The sequence below is a fragment of the Cydia amplana genome, chromosome Z (genome assembly GCF_948474715.1).
Source record: "Cydia amplana chromosome Z, ilCydAmpl1.1, whole genome shotgun sequence".
Taxonomy (NCBI): Eukaryota; Metazoa; Arthropoda; class Insecta; order Lepidoptera; family Tortricidae; genus Cydia; species Cydia amplana.
In genome coordinates this window covers 4,112,123-4,139,341 of record NC_086096.1, presented here as the reverse complement: position 1 = coordinate 4,139,341, position 27,219 = coordinate 4,112,123, and the positions used below count along the sequence as shown (strand labels likewise).

Genomic DNA, 27,219 nt, shown 5'->3' with positions numbered 1-27,219 from the left:
ATTGTTTTTACCCTAAAATACAAGACACGTTGTTATCCATAATATACTCAAGAGCAATTACAATGAGCCAAATATATGGAAGTTTCTATGAAAAGTGACCCATTATTTATGCTCTAAAGTGTAGTAGCTACCTGGCTGCTCACTGATGAGTGATGACGCATTACTATTACATGCGTCTATTACTCATTAGATGTCTCATTAATACTAAGTATTCTAAAGAAATACGAGCCATTGATTAGTCAGTTCATTGATTTAATTATTAGGTATGGTATTCTCTTAATTAGACATGAAATTTAACGTATTTTGTTAATAGGACTATTTAATTTGGATTTGTGTAAAATAGCACTATTATTTTCCCTAAATTTGAGCCCACAAATGTCACGCAAAAATAATTATAGGCGTTTTTCTACATGGAGTATCATCATTGTCTGAATTCAAATTCAAAATTTCATGTTTTGCCATCCCAAAATTATTCTTACCCTTTTTACGCTAAGGTCCATTTTAGTACGACATGCGGCAGGTTCTCGATCCTCTTGCAATGCTTTTTTAACTGCCATTCAATGGTATCCCTTACTTACCTAACATCAAGGTCCATTTTAACACAATAAGCCAATACGTCTGCTGGAGCTATCAGCCCTAATTCCAATTAATTACCAATCAAAACTTAATATTATCTACCTAACATCAAGGTCTATTTCAGCACGACAAGCAACTCCTACATGCTCGAGCTATCCGTCAGCACCGGATCGCGATCTTCTAGAAAAGTCCTCTTCAGCTGCGCCAGCGCATCAGAACGGAGAAACTGGGCGCAGAAGATCGCGGAACATCTAGCGGGGGAGTTCCAAACAAAACATACGGCAGAGTTTACTAGGTGCGGATGGTGTTATTTGAAGGTTAGTGCCGCTTTGCGAGTTTTTGTCGGCGTCTAGCGGAGCGGGCAGCGTCAAAGCAATGCGGCCGGTCGCATACATTTGCATTTGTTTGATATGAACGCCGCACGCCCCTCTGTACGCTCCGCTTATGCGTTCACTCGGCTTGTACACTGACATGGGACTACAACTATCATAAGGGACGCTAGGGATCTAAATCTACGTTTAATAAAGCCGATAAAATAGTCAAGCTAGAGACCTACTTGTTTTCTCGCCGCTTGTCGCCTTATTCTGGGCAAAATAAAAATATTGCATGCACTATGATAATTTACAAATAACGTTTTTGCTAATTTTAAAAGACATGTGTTGTGTAGGATTATATTATTAGTAAATTAAAAACACTGAAAGCAAAAAATTACCTTGGTTTACAGTGGCAATAGAAATTTCAAGCCAGTCATATAAAAAAATATACAAACCAATGAACACGTACCTATCTCAATCTTTAAATTATCTACATTTATCGCACATATTATTAGACTTAAAATTAAATGTACCGTCATTCAAATGACTACCTTATGGCTCTTATAATAAAGCCGAATTTAGCTCGACGCGACATGTGGCGTAAGAGAAAGTACAAAACAAATATGACATTGTATGGAACATATGCACACTATAATACGCGCATAGCGTTGTCTCGCTCAAACATCGGAGCGACGTGCCAATCGCATCCAGTGTGATAACCGCCTTATTGCGCGGTAATAAGCACTAAATTACCGTGATGGCCTACTGCTCCCAATAAGACGAACGGCACTTATAACGGTTTCAATGATTTTGAATGATGATTTTTGGCAATTACAAACATTTTCCTAAATATTGCAATAATACTGCAATCATATTGCAATCATACATACTCATTGCAATCATACATATTATGCTACTAAAGCTGTGTTTGCTTAAAAACACGCTTAATTTCTTAGAAAATCTCTGTTACCTAAGTACGATACGATATAAGGATTGCCTGCCTCATATTACTAGACGGCGTCGCGTTTTTACACCACGTCGGCGTCAAGCATACTTATATTTTTGACAGAAAATGTAAACCTTATAGACAACATTTTGTGGGTGTTTTTTCCCAAATTACCTACGTCCTATTGTCATGATGTACAATGTAGGTCGGCACCGTTTGTTATAGGCTCGGCACTCCTCGGATTATCTAATCTGGTGCTATCGTCCTAACTGCTCCAAATGATACGATAACACGTGCCGCGAGACGAGAGCCGTGATGATGATAATAGTACATTATTGTCGAGGTTCGGAAGTAGCTACTTGCAGGCTGAGGATTCGTTTTAAACGGACGACCTTGGGAGTCCGTTTAATTGAATCCGAAGCCAGCAAGTAGCCTTCCAGCCGAGTCATATATAGTGCTTTTCTCAAAAATGGTGCAAGAAATAGAAATATTTTACAGAACTTACAGAAGCAACATTCTAATTTTCACAGAAAAAAATACAACTATTAAAAAAATTTGCTTGCCGCCTTAAAAAAAAAAGAAGTGTATTTTTCTGCTGAAAATACGCCAACCTATTTGAGACACCTAAATAGTCGCGGTACCAACATTAAGCCTGTAACAGACTATCGCACCGCACCGCGACCTTGGAGCGTCGCACCCATAAGTGAGAGCGAGAAAGAGATATCTGTTTCTCGCTCTCACTTATGGGTGCGACGCTCCAAGGTCGCGGTGCGGTGCGATAGTCTGTTATAGGCTTTATAATAATAAGTGCTGATCATCTGTTTGGCTGTTTAAGGGACCTATGCCTTCATTTGATATGGCCATTTAAAGTTTTAAAAAGTTTGGAACTCGTTAAATAATGGAATTTGTATGCGACATTGCAGTCCCGAAATCGAGACTGCAATGTTTTTAACTTTTTAATTTTTTGAATGACCATAAACTACGCACTTCGCGACCTATTTTTTAACCGGCAACGTCGAATTTGCCGTCCATTTTTGAGAAAAGGTTTTAACTTTAACACCAGATCCGTCGATAAAACAGGTATTAATACCTACCAGATGTTGACCAGATCTTAAGACTTCTTCCGCGCGTTGTCCCGGCATTTTGTCACGGCTCATGAGAGCCTGGGGCCGCTTGACAACTAATCCCAAGAATTGACGCAGGCTCTAGTTTATACGAAAGCGACTGCCATTTGACCTTCCCACCCAGAGGGGAAACTAGGCCTTATTGGGATTAGTCCGGTTTCCTCACGATGTTTTCCTTCACCGAAAAGCAACTGGTAAATATCAAATGATATTTAAGTTCCGTACTTAAGTTCCGAAAAACTCATTGGTACAAGCCGGGGTTTGAACCCGCGACCTCCGGATTGGAAGTCGCACGCTCTTACCGCTAGGCCAAATCCGGGCGAGTTCTGGTAGGACGTCCCTACCTGACGCGGGTGCATGCATGCGGGTCTTATTGTAGGTCAAATCCGCGCCACGCGTCTGCGCTAGTTAGCGAGGCTCATAACATAATATGTACTATTTTTCGTTAACCCGCTCACCAGCTCCGAACAACCGCGCCAGCTAGCGGAAACCCGTATGAGCCGTATACAGCGTGACGTGTTCATTACGGGTCAAACGAAATCCAATAATAGAGGATTATAAAAGCTTCCATGTATGCATAAAAAGTTTTCGAGGCGGCTTGGGCATTTTAAACGGAAGATCCTGATAAATATAGATGGTCAAGCAAATCTTGTCAGTAGAAAAGGCGCGAAATTCAAATTTTCTATGGGACGATATCCTTCTCGCCTACATTTTTTTCAATTTGCCGCCTTTTTCTACTAACAAGATCTGCTTGACCAAGTATAGTCCGTATATTTTTGTCCCACCTCCGAAGGTTCGGTATTACTGTACATAATTTCGGTTGGACACTATTCAAAACAGACAAAGCTTCTTTCACGCTCTATACTCACTAGTTCTAAAGCCCTTATACCTACTATCACGCTCCGCGATAGCTAAATTGGTTGTTCAATACTTACGCTATGGAATGTCCAATTTAGCTAGAACCCTAAATTCGCCCACACTGTTAACTGACAGTTTGTAAACCTTATTACAAAAGGCATAAGGTCCACCGATGTACTGTTAAAAGTATTGCTGTTTGTACGATAGTCGATAATGGTTCGTAGAACCATCATTACGTTACAGTATCAGTCATTGTCTCAACAAGCAAATTTGTTTGTTGATCTGTGAAACAGTTATCAATTGACTCGTCAAAGGGGTTACTTATAGAAATGATATCGACTCAGATAATCTTATCGAATAGAAGAAAGTACAATTCTTGCTACAATGCTTGTATGCATAATTGTATAATTCATCTTTATTGAGTGTATTATCCTCGTAAGTCCCCGCGTACTTGTACAAGTACAAATTAAAGTCAACTTATGAACTCTTATAGAAATGAAAGTTTCAAATTTAATAACACGAAAATTGTCCTGCGTCTTACGAGGAAAGCTTGTTTTTTTTTGCTTTAACTAGTGCATAAAGATATAATCTCTTTTTAGGATTCTATAAGTCTCAGAAATTGTAATAACCTTCAATTAGTTCGGTTTATAACCTGCAGTCGAAACCAAAAGCTAAGTGTATAAAGTCAAACCTGAGTGTATCAAATACCACTTTATGAATCCTCGGATGAAATAAATATATTTGTTGTCCAATATAGGTTACTACCTCACACATTTTTTTATTCAGGCATAAAAAAAGAGAAAGGGTATAACCATGAAAACGTGGTAACTTTAATAAATAAATAATAGTATAAACTTATACCTGAGGTAATATTAAAATACACTCGCAAACAAGAGTTTCCAATTCTTAATACCAGTACTCGTACCTACTTATTTTTTGCCGATGTTGTTTTCCAAATGCTTAATACCTACGCTAGCTAATAGACTTTAGGTAGTGAAAGTTGTGCCTACAAATGAATGAGATTGTATGACACCGCTGCGCTATTTGGCTATTCGAGTGCGCTAACTGTTCTGAACCCGTACCACGAGTCACTGACAGTGTCAAAACTACATAATTATACGCTAATGTCTATGTAATTTACTTTACAGTACATATGGGGCTACTTTTCCGCACTAGTGCGTAAAATAGCACTTTTCGTGCGTATGTCGAAACTTTAAAGTGCCATATGTACTGTAAAACGTTGTTCGACACACGTGCGAATAGGTAATTCGCAACTCGTGTCGATTTAAAACACTCCCTTCGGTCGTGTTTTAATTTATCGCCACTCGTTTCGAATTTCCTCTTTTTCGCACTTGTATCGAAAATAACTATTTTCTACTCCCGTACTTTTATTTGTCATTTAAAGGGTCGTGCACACACCTTTAAAACCATCCCTTATAGTTGTCAATACGTCTTTAGTCTATTCCCAAAACAGAATTTGTGCATACACGCAGTATCTATTTGGCGATTTTACGATACTTCGTGTAATGACCATTCAAAAACTGTTGAATGAAATACAGTGTTGCCAACCTTATTTTAAATGTGATCTCTGACAAAAAAGTGAACCATATACATATATTTTTTTAAATTTCATTCATTCATTCATTCTTTTCCCGCCCGTACCCTCCATTTTTGCTACTTCTTAAATTAAAAATATTTGTTAAATTTACAATTTTATTTCAAAGTAAGTGCTTGGTTGTAGAAAAAGTATTGTATGCAACGTTGTTTAACTGAGTCAAAAAAAAAACTCGTGGTGTCTTTATTAACAATTTGAGGCGAACGCCACTCGCCTTTTTTGACCTCTCTTAAACAACGGTTGCATAAAATACGTACTATTCTATACATCCCGTTCACACTAATATGCGAGTACGGGGAGATGCATAGCATATAGAAAGTAAGTAACGTTCTCGATAGCTTTTATCTTTTATGACAGTGCTAAACTGCCGGTAGCCACACTGAATCTTACAGTTACTCTGAAAACTAGTTCGTAAAACGCATAAATAATTATGTCTTTGCTATTATTGAAAGAGATGCCGACATTTTAAGTTCACATTTCACGACCGAATAACTATGCAATATGTATAGAAATTACTTCCTACCCCGCACAGCTAAAGGAATGAACTGTCGCTCGCGGCATTTCTGGACCCCATACGACCTTGAAGGTCGAGAGAAGAAAGAGCGTACTCCTATCTCAAAGATCGACAACGCACTTGCAACTCCTCTGGTATTGCAGGTGTCCATATGCGACGGTAATTGCTTACTAGAGGGTGATTCGTCTGCTCGTTTGCCTCCTATATCATAAAAAAACACTACACATTATAAAACAAAGTCCCCCCGCCGCCGCGTCTGTCTGTATGTTCGCGATAAACTCAAAAACTACTGAACGGATTTTCATGCGGTTTTCACCTATCAATAGAGTGATTCTTGAGGAAGGTTTAGGTGTATAATTTGTTAAGGTTTACCCGTGCGAAGCCGGGGCGGGTCGCCAGTATATCTAACACGGTTTATTGAACCGGGATGAAGTTTATCCGATTTATTGCCGAATGCTGAAGAATAGAGCTCTTATTAACTCACATTTATAGACGGGTCTATCGCGAAATTTATTTAATTACCTTTATTTACCGACGTTTCGACATAGGTTTCACTGGTGGTGTAGATAGACCCGTCTATAAATGTGAGTTAATATGTGTTCAAACCGCGAAAGTTTTAAATAGGTATTATAACAGAGCTCTTGTTGCGACAAACTAAAATACAGAATACTTACCTTTGGCCATAAATTACTATTAGAATATTTAGAATAGAAACCGTTTATTCGAAGCGAACAACATAATATAACACCTAACATACATATAAGCCATGAAATGGTTATGTCGGAGGGGTGCTGATTTGCGTCGAATGATGTCGTCCAAAACAAAGTTACCGCATAATGTACGGAGACGTACATTAAGCTGCAAATATAACTGACTCCCCCTGCGAACAAGTTTCTGTGCAAGAGGGATCGGTTATCTCTGCAGCGGCTGTACTGGCTAAGCCCCCTGGACTCACCTTCAGTTGCCTTAGTTGCGTGAACCAATTGTAGAAATTACGTGGACCGTGGAACCGCTCCCCGCACGAGGCTCCAATGAGTCAGTGTTGTGATGCTGCGACGGGAGCAACATCCTCGTTATCCAGAGGACGTGTTCCAATTGCGTGCTGGTTTACGGGTCATCTACCAGACCATAGAGAAATATAGTAATACAAGAGTGCTCACTCCATACATCAGTTCAGACTATTAATTTCAGTGCCTACATCTACCATCGAGTAGCGGAACTATCAGTACTGCTACTTGACAATAGATGTAGCACCGACCGGAAAGTCTTATCTCAACAGCATAAGACGTTCCGGTCGGTGCTACATCTATTGCCAAGTAGCAGTACTGATAGTTCCGCTACTCGATGCTAGATGCTAATAGTCTTTTTGGTACTAAAACTGATGTATGGAGTGAGCACTCTATGTATTTTTTTCTCTATGACCAGACACAGACTATCCACAGACACTTCATAAAGCAGATGTATGTTACAATGAGTAGAGACCCATATTCTTCAGCCCAACTAAATGAGACTTAAGGGAACTGGTACGGGAAGAGGTATAACAAGAAACCTCGTATCTTACGATTAGTTTTAGGCGGCCTTAAACGCTAGCGGCTGCGTCAACTCTCAACTAGGTACTTAAAATGCGGTGCATCTAGCTCGCACCAATGTCAGTACTTCACGTACGTCGTACGTCGAATATGTCAGTCAAACTCGTGGTAAAGAGTTAAGTTTACGAGTCATTATAGTCTACAGTCAGTCTAACAGTGATTATAGTCTATGACAGTGACGGTATACTATAGCCGAGTAGGAATACAAAGTCGTGCAACAGATTTTATCTCATTAAAAATTAATGAGCGGATGGAGTTAGTTACATTTATAGGCCAATTGCACACTTCATGTGTGATATATATAGTCTATAGTCACTCGTGCCAGCTAGTAGTTAGGTTAGATCAACGTGTTAAATTGTCTGTGTGCCTACATACCTACCGTACATAACATAACAATGAGTTAGAGAGCATGAAATGACGAAAAAAAACAAGTGAACTAGAGACTAATTTAACAAAAGGCAGAAAAGTTAAGGAGGTTTTGCTGGCTATGGATCAGGTCTTGGTGGCTCAGATGGCAGAGCGCTGGAGTATCGATCCAGAGGCCGTGAGTACAAGTCAGTAATTTTTCCGCTTTTAAATTTATTCTAAGCTTAAGAGGCAAAACCTCGAATTTCTACAGTCCGATGTCCGATGTTCGGTGTCCTTGAGTACTTAACCAGCGACCCATAATATATCTATGTAGGTATCATACTTAGTATCGTTGTCAATACCGCAATCACCGGCCCAGTGCCAACTTTACCTGCATAAACCGGTTCCTAAAAACGATCATTAAACTACACGAGCGACTAGAGATGTCCCGATTAGTGGTTTTGGCCGAATACCGAATATTTGGCCCCGCTCTCGGCCGAAGTGCCGAATATTCGGCATGACATGCGAACATTTTCAGTCACAATTCTTATGAAAACTGATCGCCAAGAAAGCACAACGTTTGCTAAGATAATATATTTTTTGTTGAACAGTATTAATGAATGTAGTTACTCCCCAACAAACAATTAGGCGACACTTAGCACCTATTTTATAACCTTAAGACATAGAATGGCGGTACAATAGCTGCATAGTCTTAGCCTACAGGCTGAGGTGATATAAAAGTGTTTAAGGGGTTTAGCTATAGCTTTAAGAGCCATAATAACTATTTTAACCGCTATAATGCATGCTAAGCAGCTAGTGTTATAGCACAAGTGAGTGAAGAGAGAGTAGCTCTGAGTTATAAGCAGCTGCAATTTGCACTTAAGGTTCTAAACAGGCGATAAAAAGTCTTATAGCTCCTTGCATCGCTAACGTTACTTAACTCCCTTGTACCACTTACAGTAGAATAGAGAAGTTATTAGTCGCTATTATAGATCATGTAGTCGCAGACGAGCGTTATCCAGTACCATAATATATCTTATACTGTTATTAGAGACTAACTTACAAGCTAAGCCTATAGCGCCATGTTCAGATGGCTGATGAATCAATGAGCAAATCAAAAACTATAAATTAGAACGTAAATACTGAATAAAAATGCATAGGTTTACTCAATATTGACTTAATGTTACGAGGGGTGTTCAAAATATTCTCGGTATGAGAATGAAAACAAACAAGTACGAAAAGTTTGATATTTTTATTTTTCAATATACTCCCCCCCCTATGTTCATACACTTAAAAGATCGATCAATTATTTTTTTTAATCCCTCGTAAATATATTTTTTATCTTTCGTGTAAAAATGCTCCTCCACTGCCGCCTTCAATGCTTCATCGTCAGAAAATTTATTTCCACGCAGATCCTTTTTAAGATTGGGGAGCAAAAAGAAGTCGCTGGGGGCTAAGTCCGGACTATACGGTGGGTGAGTAACAGTTTTAAACCCACATTCAACAATAGCTGCCTTGGCAATATGAGCAGTATGGACGGGGGCGTTGTCATGCAGAAGCAGAATACCTTTGGTTAACTTTCCTCGCCTCTTTTCTTTAATTACATCCTTTAATTGACGTAGAATGTTAGCGTAGTACTGTCCTGTGATATTTACACCTTTTTCTTTATAATCGATTAGTAATACTCCTTCACAATCCCAAAATATCGTGGCCATGACCTTGCCAGCTGAAGGGATGACCTTGAACTTCTTGGGATGAGCTGAACCCTTAATGTGCCACTGCATGGACTCTTGTTTACTCTCTGGGTCATAATGATGAACCCAGGTTTCATCTCCAGTAACTATTCTTTGCAGCACCTCATCAGGATTTTCACCGCACAGGTCAATAAAATCGGAACAACAAGCTACACGCATGTCTTTTTGAAGCCGAGTCAGCATTCGCGGAACCCATCTTGCACTTACTTTTGACATATTAAGATGGTCATGTATAATATCATGTACGGTACCAATAGAGAGATTGGTTACTTGTGCTATAGATTTTACCTTCACTCGACCATCTTCCAATATAAGTTTTTCCACTTTATCAATATTTTCTTGTGAAGTAGCTACTACAGGCCGGCCAGGTCTAGGGTCATCTTCAATACTCTCCCTTCCGCGTTTAAACTCGCTTGACCACTTTTGAATGGTAGATAAAGAAGGAGCAGACTCACGGTAAACACAATCCATTTCCTCTTTTATGGTTTTTTGATTTTTACCCTGTTTTGTCAAGAATTTTATCACGCATCGATGTTCTAATTTAGTTAACATTGTCAATTCGCACATGATGTTCATGTTTGTTCAGCAATTGCAGAAAAACAAAAGACTATCTCGGTTCGAATTATACTTTTTTTTAATGTCAATGAATAAACCTTAGCGGCCAGTAACGAAAGAAATTTTAGAAGAGGTCGTAAGATATCAATACCGAGAATATTTTGAACGCCCCTCGTAGTATTACTATACTTAAAACCGGAGTTCACGGATAATGTAAAAAATTTCGAAAATTAAATACGATGGAACACAATTAAAGAACTATTGCATTTTGATAAATATGCCAAGAATCAGAGGCCCTTCAAAATTTTGTTAATAATACATATAGTAATTGACAGTGTAATTAATTTCGCCGTCATAAATCTGCAGATAGCGCTGGTACATTGCACTATAATAATATTTCCTTTTATTTATCCGCCATTAGATTTCACTTCAAGCTGTCACAAGGTAAGCTTAAGAACAATAATACAAAAGTGTAAACATCTACAACCAAAGAAGATAGTGACAAAGGAAAATAATGTGCATTTACCTTCTTGAGTGTTACAAATATTGACCAGAAATGCCAATATACCATCTAAAGCTGAAAATATCATCTATATAGACCCATACTACTACTCAAATAGGTAATAGTCACTTATATGGCACCCCTTTAACTCCTAAGTACTTAAGCAATGCTATTATAGCACTACTCTTCTACCTCTTATTTCAACCTGTAACCCCGTTGTAGCGCCATTTTGCAACCTGAGGTGTTAAAATTTGTGCCCAATCCGGGGATATTACGGGGTTATAGCCGGCTATAACTCCTATTTTTAGAACATCAATAGAACCAAAGGAGCGATCGAACGGTTATATAGGTCTCTTTTACCTCTTATACAGGGTGTCCCAAGAAGTAGTGATATACTGAAGCTAGGAGGTAGAGGACCTAGAGGGCTATCTGAATCACCCCCATGTATGTTCCGCGATTTTTCGTATTTTCGGAGTTATGATTTTTTTTAATTTTTCACCTATCGCCGGGTACGATGAGATTTTTATTTATGGTGACGTGAATTATTGCGGTAGGTGCTTGATTTTTTTTGTGTGCTAAGCTGATAGATAGGCCAATTCAGTATGGTAACATTTACTATCGTTAGATCTCTGAATGGAATTAAAAAAAAAAAAATGCCAAGAAAGATAAAATTACCCAGTATGTTTTATTTTTCTAAACGCCCTTGAAGTTGTGAACATACTGGGTAATTTTATCTTTCTTGGCATAATTTTTTTTTTAAATTCCATTTTAAGCGATAGTAAATGTTACCATACTGAATTGGCCTATCTATCAGCGTAGCACACAAAAAAAATCAAGCATCTACCGCAATAATTCACGTCACCATAAATAAAAATCTCATCGTACTCGGCGATAGGTGAAAAATTAAAAAAAATCATAACTCCGAAAATACGAAAAATCGCTGAACATACATGGGGGTGATTCAGATAGCCCTCTAGGTCCTCTACCTCCCAGCTTCAGTATATCACTACTTCTTGGGACACCCTGTATTTAGCGCCTAATGTTAGTTGGGTCTGTATGTAGTCAACTGTCAAACAAATCAGACGCATGATTAAAATAAAATGTTTATTAATCAACAAATGCTCAAAAAAGGGTCTTCGTATTTAACAACTTTCCAAGCTCACATTCTAAATATTAAAAACACCTAGCTTTTGGTTATATTTATTCTGTAATTTTTCTTTTTAGGTAGGTGCAACAGATATTCGGTATTCGGCCGAAAAGTAGGTAACATTAGGCCGAATACCGAATATTCGGCAAAGTGGCCGAATAGGCCGAATACCGAATAGTTGCCGAATATTCGTGGCATCTCTACTAGGGACCTATCCTCGAGCCTCCGTTACGCACTGATCTTTTGTGTGAGCTTTATGACATGTCAATCGAGATTATCGAATGTGTGTATAAGGGCCACCCCACACTAGCGTCTCTCGAGCGTCGGCGTCTAGTCAGCTGTATGGCTGCTGCTCGACGCAACGTTGACGCAACTGCGCAGCAATGCCATATTCCATACCGCTGACTAGACGCCGACGCTCCAAAGACGCTAGTGTGGCGTGCCTCTAAAAAGTACTTGATAATATACTTGGTCAACCAAATCTTGACAGTAGAAAAAGGCGGCAAATTTGAAAAATGTAGGCGCGAAGAGATATCCTCCCATAGAAAATTTGAATTTCGCGCCTTTTTCTACTGACAAGATTTGGTTGACCAGCTATATCTTCAGCGTAATTGATAACTGCAATAGCATTTCTAAAAAAAAAAATGTGAGCTATCCTAGGCAATCTTAGGCAATGTGCCTATTTTGCGTGTAATAGCGTTACTTATAAGTTATAACTATCCCAGCCAGAATGACAATCGTGTGGCATATGCTATGAAAAGTCGCGTGAATACCCCTACTATTAGGGGTTGCAATCCGGATCCGGAATGTATGAAATTATTCGGATCTGGATCCGGATCCGCGGATCTTCCCATACATTTCGGATCTGTCGTGAAAACCCTGCCTACTATATTTAAGTTTCGTTTTGCGTTTTCCACTAACGATTGGTCCTCGACAAATATTTCAAGATGGTGACTGCTTCCTGTAGGGTGCACGGAGACGGTTACGTACTTAATCCTGGTTACTCTACCTGCATACAATCTAGAAGGATGTGTGTTGTTGTTTACAATATACGAGTACTACTACAGTAAATTTGTCGCATGAAAGGGCTGACCTGAAAGTACGGGGTTCGTTTGCCTCAAATTCGGTTGTTCAGATTTCTTGCAGACTTGTTTATGATGTTGGCCCAATGAATAAATATTCCAAGTTTGTGACGAGAATAGGGCTTGCAATATCCGCCCCTTTTTCGTATCCGGATATTTCGAATATTTATTATTTTACTATCCGGATATCCGGATAAAACGGATAATTCGAAAACTTACTTTGTATTTAATAAATCTTAATAAAAAGTGTAATATAATACATTTATACGTATACTAGGCTGCGTAAAAGCAAGTATTAATCTATTTTTTGGCGTTCTACCTTTTCGCCGATGCTTTTAAGTTGATGTGCAAGTACAAAAACATACAGCTGGTGTAACCGTGAGGTTAGGTTAGTAAAGGTAGAATGAATTATTATTGTCTGGAGTTGCCAGTTGCCACGTGACGTGATAATGTCAAAATGAAATTATACTCACCAAAAACTAAAATTATTTTTCGACAAAGATTTCTTTGCTTGATTAGATATGGATTTTCGAACGGCTGACACAAACTATATTATTAAATTATATAACGGGACTTAATCGCGTATCTAAGTTTTAAGATTTACCTCCGACGTTTCGAGGACGGCGTTGTCCCCGTGGTCTCGGAGAAGACTTCTCTCCTTGGTCTTCTCCGAGACCACGGGGACAACGCCGTCCTCGAAACGTCGGAGGTAAATCTTAAAACTTAGATCTTAGTATCTTAAAAATTGTAGTATTCGAATTATTCGTTTTATCCGGATATCAACTTACTCAAAATCCGGATAGTAAATTTTACGGATATCCGGATAAAACAAATATCCGGATATCAGGATAGCAAGCCTTAGACGAGAAACGCTAAACCTGTAACTGAGATATAAATTGAACTCAATTTTTGCGGAAAGTTTATTTTCGTTATCGTTTCGTTATTGCACGTCTCGGAATTTTAACAACAGGTTAAAGGCTATCACAGGCTTGTTTTCTCTGAATACAAAAATGATAAGCTATTTTCACCAGCATACATAATACATTGTATAATACCAGAAAGCGTTCAGCTTTAATATGTAACAGCCTTCTTTCTTACGATTAAATAGCTTCTTTTAACCCATTAGCGCCCATTGTACCTTTGGGTACACCTGGGTTAAGGCGTTTAATTCTATTTTATACTGTAACTCTACCTAACACTAACAGCATTAGTAAAATGGCCACGGCGGCATAGGTCGAATTTTTTCAAGTTTATAGCCCATAGTACAAGCTTTGCTTAGTTTGGGCTAGTTGATCTGTGTATGATGTTCCCCTAATATTTATTTATTTCTTTTACGAGTACCATGCAATCTCTTAAGGGCTTAATTAGCTCTGATCAACTCCAAGGTGATGCGGGTATGATGGTTCCTACCTCCTATCAGTTTATCACTACATATTATAAAACAAAGTCGCTTCCCGCTGTCTGTCTATCCCTATTACGAGTATGCTTAGATCTTTAAAACTACGCAACAGATTTTGATGCGGTTTTTTTAAATAGATAGAGTGATTCAAGATGAAGGTTTATGTATAATTTGTTAACCGTGCGAAGCCGGGGCGGGTCGCTAGTAATATATATAGCAGTGTTTCTACTTGAAGTCAAGTTACCACGAGTCAAATTATTTTCATAAAATAGGTAATTTAATTTGATTATAATATGTTATATTGTCCTGAAATAATTTAATTCGTTTCCTAGATGCCTTATTTCTTAGGCGAAGGTTATAGTTTAGGTACTGTCAGAATAGAGTAGACCTTATCTGTTTGCAATATGGTTTAAAATGGCAAGTTAATTTACAGGACCACGAAATAGTATTACGGAAGAATAATAAAAGATTTTTAATTACACGCTATAGCATAACAATCTCCTACGAGCTCTTTGTTAATTTACTACTTACTACCTTTCCATTTCGTTTATTTTGATTTATTATGTTGAGTTTTATACATAATACGTATAGCTCTAACCTAATTAATAACCGCTAATTCAATAATATAGGTAAGTATATAGTTTCAGTACAGTTGACTACATTCCGAATTTGGTCGCAGTTTTGATTTTTACAGGCAATTTTTTACATTGTAGGCCGGACAGCTTTTGTTAGAAAGGGACTTCCACTTGTATTACAAGTTACACGTTTTTGAGAAACGGGCTCCAGATCGTCTGAATGTAAACATTAGATTCTAGCAAAAAAACGCCCAATCGCTCCAGTACGGATCACGAAGGCCAAGTCCATTCGAATCGAAACCCGTTCACAGCAACTGCATATAATTCGCGCATTGTACCTATCAATAGTGGCTCCAGGTACAACTAGGTCAACCAATCGCTGCATCTACCGAAAGGCTATATGCACATGCAATTGCAACGATTATATGACATTATGCGTTACGCGCGTAGTGATTGGTTGAAACATGAATGCGCGCGCGACTCTGGGTGAACTGCACGTGTAAAAACATTTCACATTTAGTAAGACACTTTATCAACGTGTGTGACTCCAGATTAGTACGTGTATTAGGGGCTGTAAACAAGAATTCACGAATGAGTGTGAATTGAAGGCCCGAAGCCGAAGGCGAAGGCTTAATTAGCACGAGTTCCTAATTCCTGTACCGCCTCGTGGCACCCACAACTTTTTCCATCACAATTGTGGGGAAAAAAGGGATAAAACTTATGCCTAATTGCCTAATCTGCCGAAATTTAGTTTTCCGGACCGCATCGAATACGTGTAATAAGTGTAGGTAATAACACATTTTACGAGCAAGTGTGATGAAAATTATGTTTCTTACCCGTTTAGACTTATAAAACCAAATCACAACAATCCCTCCAACGCATAACTGCGTCTACAACTACAAATGTGAAAGTTTCCAAAAAGGTATAAAGGAAAGTTTAATTTTGGAAATGGAAGATTACGATACTCATACAAAATCGTGTACATTCTAGACCTGTGAGGGGAACGGACACATTGTAGTATATTTGGAGTGAGCACGGGCAGGTCAATACTCTCCCGAAAGTCTAATTTTGATAAATCAACTGCGCTCTGATGCATCGAACAAATTTAAGAGGATACATAAATTAGTGATACGATGAGCGTAGCCAGGACTCACTGTTTATAAGAACATATACAAAATTTAAGTCTTATAAGATGAATTCACTGAAAATTTTCCGAGCACTATATATTTTTATACAAATATGGACTTTCTGGAGCGCTATAAGCATTAAAAAACTTAAACGTAAAGAGTTATCGATGCAAAACCCAGGTAATATTTGAAAGATAACGGATAAAAAAATGCGTTTTAATCTGAATACAATTGATACGAATTTATCACCAATCTAGTAATACATCATGAAATTCATGATTAGGTACATATGAATTAAAATCAGTCATAACCCCGCTACCACAAGTCTGCAATGTCTGTACGATATGTCCATATGTTTACCAACAGTGGCAAAATAGCAAGGCCTTGCATATCCGTTGAGTACGATAACATATAAACATACCGAGATATAGTGTATGACATGCGAGTCTCGTGACTCACTGCCCTCACTGGAGATAATATTAATCTCCGTACATTTATAACCGCAATAGAATAAGAAATATAAAGTGTATTGTATACAGGCATAGCAAGAATGCGGTTTGGATGTATACATACATAGGAATATACATATATATTGTGGCCCCGAGACTGAAGGGGCTTCATGCATGAAAAATATTTTATAATGTTTATGTTATGTTCGACAACACGAAATTAATGCAGGCAAAACGTGAAAATTGTTTTGTTTTTTTTTGTATAATTTTGTCATATTCGATTTAGTAATAACATAAAAATGTTGTATATGTTTTATTACCGTAATGTATTTTTGTTTTTCTTTTTTTTTATGACACAGGAAAACGTTATAAGCATGTTAAGTGTTAAAACTGTAGAAAATTGTATGTTGTATCTACATAACTCTTAGGGCGCTAGTCCGACTCGCACTTGGCCGATTTCGTAGTCATATATTACCGCGCATTGTTCGCGAAAAGAACTACTTATACCTACACATATAATAGGAATTTCACCTTAATCTAGGCGAGATCAAAGCTACGTTTGTCTCCGAAGAACAGTGGAGCTTGGTTATCATAAGAAGCCTTTGTTTATTAATGTGCACATTTTATGCAACTCGTGAGGTCGTTGAGATAACTTGCACATAGCATCATTCATGGTAAAATAATCCATCTTATAACACAGTCAGCAGCAGAAGTTGCAAAGCTGGCGAGGTGTACAAAATAAACTTGTGTTAAGCTTTATTGTGTACTATGTATACTTATACTGAAATATATTTTATTATTAGCTTTAATATTGTCAAACATATTTTTAACATTATCACCTTTGTATGAAAGAGCGACCTCCTAACACAAGTGTCAAAAGGAGGATTCGACTACCTAGGTTAAAACTGGTTAAAAAATAAACGAATCTTGAATTTTTGAATTGAATTTTTAAGAGAATAAGGCGTGATAGTGATTTTGAACACCGACCCCGGTCCGCTCACGCCCGCTCCCGCCGTGTGTTTGCGTTAAGCTTTAGTTGCTGTTAGAACATAATACGGATGTGTCACACACGGATTTAGGATCTAATTTGTCTTTCCGGTTCCTGATAGTTATGAACATGGGGGCCTTAAACGCGAGTAATTTTGGTACCTATGTCAGGAGGACCGTACCTATGTTTTTTCTAAATCTAAACGTAATTTGACTTCGTTTAATTACATTTCCTGACATAGCGTTCATGTAATCTCTTGGGGTTCAATGTCCTATTTAATACTATTTTTTCTACTCCAGCACTTAAATGTGTCAATTAAATGACTGACAGTGATATCTAAAGCAATGTCATTTGAATGCTTTGTCTATAGGCTCATAAGATGACTGCTAGCAGTCATCTTATGAGTATAATACAACTGCTTTATTTTTTTTAAAGATACAAGTTCCGATCATCTTGATTGAAAGAGGTATGTTTTCATTTACAATAATAACTCTTTTTTTTTTTAAATAATAACTTAATTTTTTTTAAATAATAACTCTTTTTTTTAATAATAACTCCTTTTTTTTTAATAATAACTTTTTTTTTTTTTTTTTTTTGGCTGCAGCTGTCATAGAAAAAGTAATGTATGCAACAGCTCATAATTGGTTCTTAAAATTCTCGGGTCTTTTTTTACAAAACTCGACTACGTCTCGTTTTGTAACTTCGACCCTTGAATTTTAAGAACCCTTATTATATCACTGTTGCATAAACTACTATAGTAACATCATTGATTGATTCAAATTGCCAGAATTATTAAACTTTGCTATTCAATATAAAATAGGTAAGATACAGCAAGACGGGCTACCACAGGTTTTCTGTGCTGGCTACTTACCTACCGTTTGATGCCCGATAATACTATTGTTAATTGTTTTAAGCCAGCATTTATTATTGAGCGATTATTATCTTTTGTTATAACTCTTAGTATACAAAATTATGTTATTCAAACCATGTGCCATTACCATTACCATCACCTCATATCTTGTCCAATAAGTATAAAACTCTATAAAACCTAATTCGTAAATCACCCAACGGTCTTTTTAAGAACTATACCCGCTTAATAAGCTCTATTCACTTTTATGTCTGTCTACGCTATTATAAAATACCGTTGCTGCAACAATATGCGCAGTCAAACTGTGTCGCGACACCGCCATTGTCACAGATCCACCGCAACAATTGACGCTGTCAACAAAAACTGCCGCGCAGCTAAACGATTATCGGGGCATCCCGTTAAAAACCTAAAAACAGACTTAAATATACAGCACAACACATTAAATTTTATGTGCACTTTTGTTTAAAAAAAAATTTTTTTTTTTACTTGGCAAGAAAGCGAACATGGGGCCTTATTTTACGGCCGATACAAACATTACAAACTGACTACAACCCGGCGACTGCAATTTGTACGGGAACACCGTCGGCGTGCAGTTCCCATACTGCAGTCGGGTTGCAGTCCGTCTGTTCCGGTACCCTTAATTGTATGTTTGCCTACACAAACACACCTGTCACATAACTTTTAAAATTAACAAATGGCACAAATTAACAGGTGACATTAACTTACTGTAATTGTAACTACTTACCTACTCATTTTCAAGCAGAATTTCTCCCAACGCTCAAATTGATTTTAGGTTTAACCGTGTAAAATTACCGTGTTAACAATGCAAGAAATAATAAACTTAAAAGTACATACTTTTAAGTTTATTATTTGAGTAGACGGCAGCACATGCGCCCCTTGTTTACAACCGCATCATTTCAATGTCAAGTTTAAGTTTCCGCTAGTCCTTACAACGCACAAGGGTGCGGGCAGCATTGCACCAATTTCAATTTATGTTTTAGATTTATACCACAATAGCCTGCAATGTGCACAGTCCCTATTGCATATACCATACACCCGTCATCAAAATCCCTAAACTTCATTGTTATTTATTTTAATGATTTGCCAAGCGATTGTTTATTTGCTAAAGCGCAGTATGAACATAGAACGTAATGAACCATCGTCCTGTGAACTGTCTTTTCGTAAACCTTATTATCTAAGACATACGGCCCACTATTGGTCAATCAAGATTGTTTTTTTCCAATTAAGAGGGAACATGTTTTGTGCGATCCCCAGTGAATGTTTTGGTCTGCAAAGATGTGTGGCAAGACTTTAAAATACATGCATTGTTTTAGTATTATTGTTTGAATGTATTGTATGCTTATCGATACTTGTGTTACTGCTTGGGATATTGATTCATTAATAGCTTAAACAAATTAATCAATATTCCATTTTACGCCTATTTACAGAACATAGAAAATGGTCTGTTCCGTAGACAAGCCTTTTGTATGTGTGTTATTGTTAAATCTTTACTAAGTACACTGCTATGCGAATCCTTTTGATCATCTACAGTCAAATTCAAAGTAATAATTACTGTAAGAAACGCTATTATAATAATATACTTATTAGCTTATTCATCTGTCAACTTTACTTCAAGTTCCGCCTCCACGGGAGAGAGAGGGAAATTAAGGATGAATTAGTCGCTTACTAACACAGACCGAATTCCACGCGGGCGGAGCCGCGGGCTCAGCTGCTACTTAATATAAGACATATTCAGTATTTGTGCGAATTGGTTATGTTTTTGTTTTCTACGCATTTGCGATTGGTGTAATGTAAACTGAAACTTTGATTGGAATTCAATGAAGTTAGCTGACTCATCTCGGTTGGGGCCCGAGGTTTAGTTTCACACTACATGATTGTATATTTTCCTGTGGCCAAGTACGCAATGTGACCTTAACAACATGAGAACGAACTAATTTATACGCTTACGCGTTACGCGATTACATCTCATTTAGTAAAACAATGAGCAAAAATCGTGAGGTCAATGTGGCTAATTCCGTCATAGAGATTATTCCGTCCACGAGCGTATATTTCTTTGATTTTTGAAACAAAAACCTTTTGATTGCTGAAACTAAAACCAATCGCTGCTTTGTCGATGAAATTATCAATTTTGTTCGTTATTCGAGACGCTAGTAGACGGAATAGTCCCTATGACGGAATTAGCCACATTGACTTCATATGTTTAAGGCGTTATTTGTAAACGCACAAGAAGCACAATTAGCCATTAATCGCTTGTCTTTATCTGTCATTTCAACTTTGTATATGTAAGAAAGAGGTAAAACATAAACTGATTGAGGCCTGTAAAGTTTTGTGAATAAGGGGGTGTTAATTTGATTTGTTTTTCGGTACAGGAAGGCGTGAGCGGCGAATGGAAAGGCGCATGGCTGATGCTGATACGTAGGGTGCTCGTCTACTACACCAGTAGGGAGAGCGGGCTTTGCACCGTCGACCTGAGGAAGACCAGATGCGTCGGTAAGTTACCAGGGCGATATAAACACCAGGCGACATGGATGATTCATCGGGTGTTCGTCTACTCCGCTAGTAGGGAGAGCGGACTTTGCACCGTAGACCTGAGGAAGGATGGTCTTCCTCAGGTCTACGGTGCAGATGCGTCGGTAAGTCATGATGAGCTGTAGACCTCGTGAACCACCAAATACGAGTACATAGAACCTGGTCACAAAATATCACGAGAATTGGCTTAGAAATGTGATCTGTAGGGGAGCATTGTAAAGGATTTTTGCTTAAGCGATGCGATGAGTGTATCAAAAGTGACGTTTTTGGTAGAAAAAAATTACACTTTTGAGGCTGACAGATCAGTATCGTATCGCTGAGTCATCATATAAGTATTGTTCGAATCGGACCGTCATTCGCGCTTCTCGCTCGCTCTATCAAATATTCAACAAAGACCAGCCACGCGGGAATGACAGTTACAGACGTTACGTGTCTTATCTACCATGATATGAATTCACGATAGGAACCATTCAGTATCGACACGACGATATTACGTAAAGGTTTTGCCGTAGAATTTTACGAAATACTGTTTTTGATAAACTTGCCTCTTGTTACTAACTTTTTATTCGTTTGCCTGTATTTTGCCTTTTGCCAGTTGACCCGGCATTTTGCCACGGCTCATGGGGGCCTGGGGTCCGCTTGGCAACTAATCCCAAGAATTGGCATAGGCACTAGTTTTAACGAAAGCGACTGCCATCTGACCTTCCAACCCATAGGGTAAACTAGGCCTTATTGGGATTACACAGGTTCCCTCACGATGTTTTCCTTCACCGAAAAGCGACTGGTAAATATCAAATGATATTTCGTACAAAAGTTTCGACAAACTCATTGGTACGAGCCGGGGTTTGAACCCGCGACCTCCGGATTGCAAGTCGCACGCTCTTACCGCTAAGCCACCAGCGCTTCGTTTGCCTTTGCCTTAAATAAATAAATATTAGGGGACCTCTTACAAGATCAACCTACCCCCAAACTAAGCATAGTTTGTACTATGGGTTCTAGGAGACGATAATATGTACTTAAAGTGTCATACTATAGAACTTGCTAACTATGTAAACAAACCGCCATATTGAAATTGTCTCTGAATTATGAATAGCGCAAGTGCAAGTTCCATAGAAGGACACTTTACATAGATAAATACATACTTACACTATAATACCTAGAAAACGCCCATGACTCAGGAACAAATTAAAGTATAAGCAGGCGTGGCTCACTCCGCGATTTCGTCGCTTTGCTACGGGTAGCTAAAAGTACATCCGTTCCACACCAATTTTGGTGGCTAGCCATAAGCCGCGCGTGGCGCTGTCGCCACCTAGCTGCCATATCTGGCCTGATCGTAACAGACGCGTTTTGTTATAGAGTGAGTCTTCTGTACCTAGTACTATTATTTATTCTGTGGTCTTAACTAGGTATACACAAATCGTTGTATCAATGATTCTTTCACAACAGTATAGAATCATTACCAGCAGCTAACATTAGACCAGTTGTGCTGTCGGGCTCTAGTAAATATTCAGTTAAAACCTTACTGCATAGAATTAAGGTCTAATATAGTGAACCAAGTATCCTTCGAACGACCTTTACTCGCTCGCGGAAATGTACAAGCACGAAGGTATTTTATAAATAATGTAGTATCACGTAAATATGCTAAATACCTACTCAAGTATGCTTTACCAGCAAGTATTAGTGCTAAAAGATATATATTTATTTGTGACTGAGTGGAAACCATAGAGAAATAAGTAAGACAAGAGTGCTCACTCCATACATCAGTTCAGACTATTAATTTCAGTGTTTACATGTAGCATCGAGTAGTGGAACTATCAGTACTGCTACTTGACAATAGATGTAGCAGTACTGATAGTTCCGCTACTCGATGCTAGATGCTAATAGTTTTTTTGGTACTAAAACTGATGTATGGAGTGAGCACTCTATGTATTTTTTTCTCTATGGTGGAAACTGAATGTGACCAATATTTATTTCGGTACTAACTTCTACGCGCGACTTCGTCTGCGTAATGGATAATGATAATTCATAATAACTATCCTATGCCTTTCCCCGGACCTCAAACTAACTCCATATCAAATTTCACCTAAATTGGTTCAGCGGTTTAAGCTAGAAGAGGGACGAACAAACAAACAAACTTTCGTATTTATAATTTTTAATAGTAGAGAAAATTCCAGAACAACTAATATTTTGTAACCTAATATTGTCATCGTTAATTTATTATTAAAAGGTATACTATGTGTCAAAAGTATAAAACTATAATGACTAAACTTTAAAAAAATACATGTTACCTACGCGCATAGACTGTAGCACTGCTAAAATCCTTATAAAACAAAGCCCCCCGCCATAATACAATAGCTCTCCAAAGACTATTACGATTAATGTGTCCTAGCGAATGCGCTGAGAGTTTACTGTACCTTGCGCGCTTCTTTCGAGCCTTGCATGAATTACGCTTATTAGCCGCGCAATGTGATTGTTCCAGATCGCCATTTACGCGCAGCGGCAGAGTTAAGTAAATAATCTAGTCATCATGCGATTTATTAGGAACCGGTAAAACAGTTGATTGATGCGTCAATGCGTCACGTTATGAATGAGTCAGCGATCTGGTGACCTGCGCGCGAACTTTGGCCGCGCAAATACGACACCTCGACTTTCCGGTCTGTGACGTCACGCGACGAAAGTCACTGTTGACCGCTAAAGTATCATCTGCACCCCTAGCACATGAATGGCGCGACAGTATCTCGCGGCGAGATCAGAATCAGAATTGTTTATTGCACTCATATTTAGAGAGATAGACTACCCGAGACGAGATATACTACTACTTTTTCTAACTAAGTTAATAAAAGAGGGACGGGTAGTCTATCTCGCCGCGAGATACTGTCGCGCCAATCATGTGCTAGCCCGGCTAGCGATATTTGTGAAATCGTCAGCAGTATCACCATTTTAACTGATACGTTCCATGCTAATTCAAAGGCCTTTGCGCTGATCCGCCTATCTATCTTGACCTTGGAGGATACAATCAAAAGGAGACGTCATGTCTGTAATTTTCTGTACAAAACCGTCTGCCGATTTTTGCGGGGGAGGGGAACGTCAAATGTATGCGTAACGTAAAAATAGCCATGTCAGATAAACGTCAGTCCATACATTGTGTATGACCGTTGGCCGCCTATTTTCGACAGAGGGGAAAGCCTGTTAATGGCTACTCCGTTTAGTTGTATCCTCCAAGATCTTGACCAATACGGTTATCATGGTTGCACTTAAATAAGTACTTCTCAGAATGACAGATGATAAAAGCCATCCTACCATCTGACTCCCGCAGACCACTGGTCCATACATACATACATACATATAATCACGCCTATTTCCCGGAGGGGTAGGCAGAGATCAGATCACTGGTCCATCTTGTGAGGTCTTCGAGAAGTAGGTACAAGCAAATTTAAATCGATTGCTAATATTTTTTGGTAGTGAATCAGAGGACGGGTCAAGTCAAAAGTTATCGTGTATGATATCATAGCTGGAGAATATTTCGTGATTCAGCGTTTAGTCAACAGTCTTGTCACAGAATAGGCACAGAAAAACAACCTTTAGCTCACAAATAATCACAAATGTTTACATTTGTCCTATTACCCTGAAGGACGGGCTGAATCTTTTGTTGGCCTGTTTGTTTTGCTTCTGTTTTTATACTGACACAATTGCCAGTCACGTTCTACCGGCGTCCAACAATTCTTATTCTTATTCTTCCAGTGACGCAAGATGCAGACGAGGAGACGAAACAAGCGATGCCGACGGACGGCAGCGGGAACCTGCTCATGGACTGTCCTCACGCCACCATCTACCTGCGCTTCCCCACCGAGAGAGACCTTAAGGTTAGTCAGCGACTTCAATATCCGTGTTCCAGTGACGCAAGATGCAGGGGAGACGAAACAAGCGATGCCGACGGACGGCAGCGGGAACCTGCTGATGGACTGTCCTCACGCCACCATCTACCTGCGCTTCCCCACCGAGAGAGACCTTAAGGTTAGTCAGCGACTTCAATATCCGTGTTCCAGTGACGCAAGATGCAGGGGAGACGAAACAAGCGATGCCGACGGACGGCAGCGGGAACCTGCTCATGGACTGTCCTCACGCCACCATCTACCTGCGCTTCCCCACCGAGAGAGACCTTAAGGTTAGTCAGCGACTTCAATATCCGTGTTCCAGTGACGCAAGATGCAGGGGAGACGAAACAAGCGATGCCGACGGACGGCAGCGGGAACCTGCTCATGGACTGTCCTCACGCCACCATCTACCTGCGCTTCCCCACCGAGAGAGACCTTAAGGTTAGTCAGCGACTTCAATATCCGTGTTCCAGTGACGCAAGATGCAGGGGAGACGAAACAAGCGATGCCGACGGACGGCAGCGGGAACCTGCTGATGGACTGTCCTCACGCCACCATCTACCTGCGCTTCCCCACCGAGAGAGACCTTAAGGTTAGTCAGCGACTTCAATATCCGTGTTCCAGTGACGCAAGATGCAGGGGAGACGAAACAAGCGATGCCGACGGACGGCAGCGGGAACCTGCTCATGGACTGTCCTCACGCCACCATCTACCTGCGCTTCCCCACCGAGAGAGACCTTAAGGTTAGTCAGCGACTTCAATATCCGTGTTCCAGTGACGCAAGATGCAGGGGAGACGAAACAAGCGACGCCGACGAACGGCAGCAGGAACCTGCAGATGGACTGTCCTCACGCCGCCATCTACCTGCGCTTCCCCACCGAGAGAGACCTTAAGGTTAGTCAGCGACTTCAATATCCGTGTTCCAGTGACGCAAGATGCAGGGGAGACGAAACAAGCGATGCCGACGGACGGCAGCCAATGATTTATAACTCAAGATAGGTTATAGGCGTTCCAAAATTGAAGCGCTTAACTTGTGACAATTGGACAAGTTGCCTTTAGTCGCGGCTGGACAAGCGAGAAATGTGCACGTGCTAACGAGCACACCGAAAAAGAAAGAGACGACCTTATGTTTAACAACGAGTGTGACAAAGATGGATGGAATGAGAAAATTAATCAAAAATAACAGATTTCTTCGTAGGCACAGAAATAAATATGGAAGTATTTTTTGTGCTCCTCAAGTATGAGTATAACCTATCTAGGTTATATAATATCATTGACGGCAGCGGGAACCTGCTCATGGACTGTCCTCACGCCACCATCTACTTGCGCTTCCCAACCGAGAGAGACCTTAAGGTGAGACCTTGAACTGTAGGGGGTTAAAACCCCATAGAGTCTGTGGGGAAAGAGAAGAGTCGTGGAATCTATTGGGCCCCATGCATTCCACGACTCTTCCCTTTCCGCACAGACTCTAGATAATAACACTGGCTTTTGTTTCGTACGGAAACGTACAAACAGTCTCGGTACAAAAAGTACTGAGGTTGACTGAAGTAGCATGACAAATATGAACGTTTCTAAGAAAACACGATGGAAGCCAATTATGCACTATATCTATACAAAGTTTCAAAGTTAAATTTGCCACAGAATGAAGTAAAACAATACCATTCTTATATTACAGGGATGGCGATACATGGTAAAATTAGCTGCTCACAATAACGGAGCTCAAATACACCATCAACAGTTGACCAAGGAAGATGTTCCGGCCATCGTTGACAAGTGCCTAAGCTTCATATACGCACACGGTTAGTATTTGGCTATGAAGGCTTGCATACTAGGCACAATTAATTCCTTTTGATCGAGTACACGCGGCGGTAGGCGGCGGGATGCCGAAGTATCCTAGGTGATCTGCGCTGCGCTCCGCCAGTTTGCGCAGGCCTTTAAAGTCTATTTTTTTAATTCGGTAGACTAAAATGACATTTCATGTGTTGCTAGTTTTTTACGTCTTATAAATAGTGATGTGCTACAACCGTTACTAACCGAAATTAAACGATTGGGAAGTACTTATATTTGTTGATGAAGTGTCTGTAACACAATGAATGGATAATCCGTGACGTGCTAAAAGGGGACACTAGGAGAGGTATTAAAAATATGAAATAGTGTAGGTAAAAATGCCATCATTTTGAGGTATTTAGAAATTTTGTATCCAGGTCTATAGGTACACAATATTTCTAATATTTAAAGCGATTTTATTGTAAGATTAACAGTCACATCGAAGCTACATATCATATAGCTCATAATTCACCAAGTTACTCATCCTATTTCTCTACGTATACTAAGTTTTATTTAAATGAGAACCTTACTTTGTACTTTTCGTGACCTGTTTTATAAAGGAACCATTTAGAGTTAATTTTTTGTTTATTTTGAATCTAAAATTAATGTAATATTTATCTGTTATTCACAAACCGAA

At 39.2% G+C, this 27,219-nt stretch overlaps 1 protein-coding gene across 1 annotated transcript in view; it reads left to right on the top strand.

Moving 5' to 3' along the window:
• LOC134660940 (arf-GAP with Rho-GAP domain, ANK repeat and PH domain-containing protein 2) overlaps positions 1–27,219 on the top strand; it is a 38,486-nt gene that overhangs the window by 2,182 nt on the left and 9,085 nt on the right. Inside the window, exons 2-5 of the mRNA XM_063516827.1 lie at positions 701–893; positions 20,721–20,841; positions 24,622–24,743; positions 26,431–26,554. Of these exons, the coding sequence (XP_063372897.1) occupies positions 701–893; positions 20,721–20,841; positions 24,622–24,743; positions 26,431–26,554 (560 nt within the window). The remainder of the gene's footprint in view (positions 1–700; positions 894–20,720; positions 20,842–24,621; positions 24,744–26,430; positions 26,555–27,219) is intronic.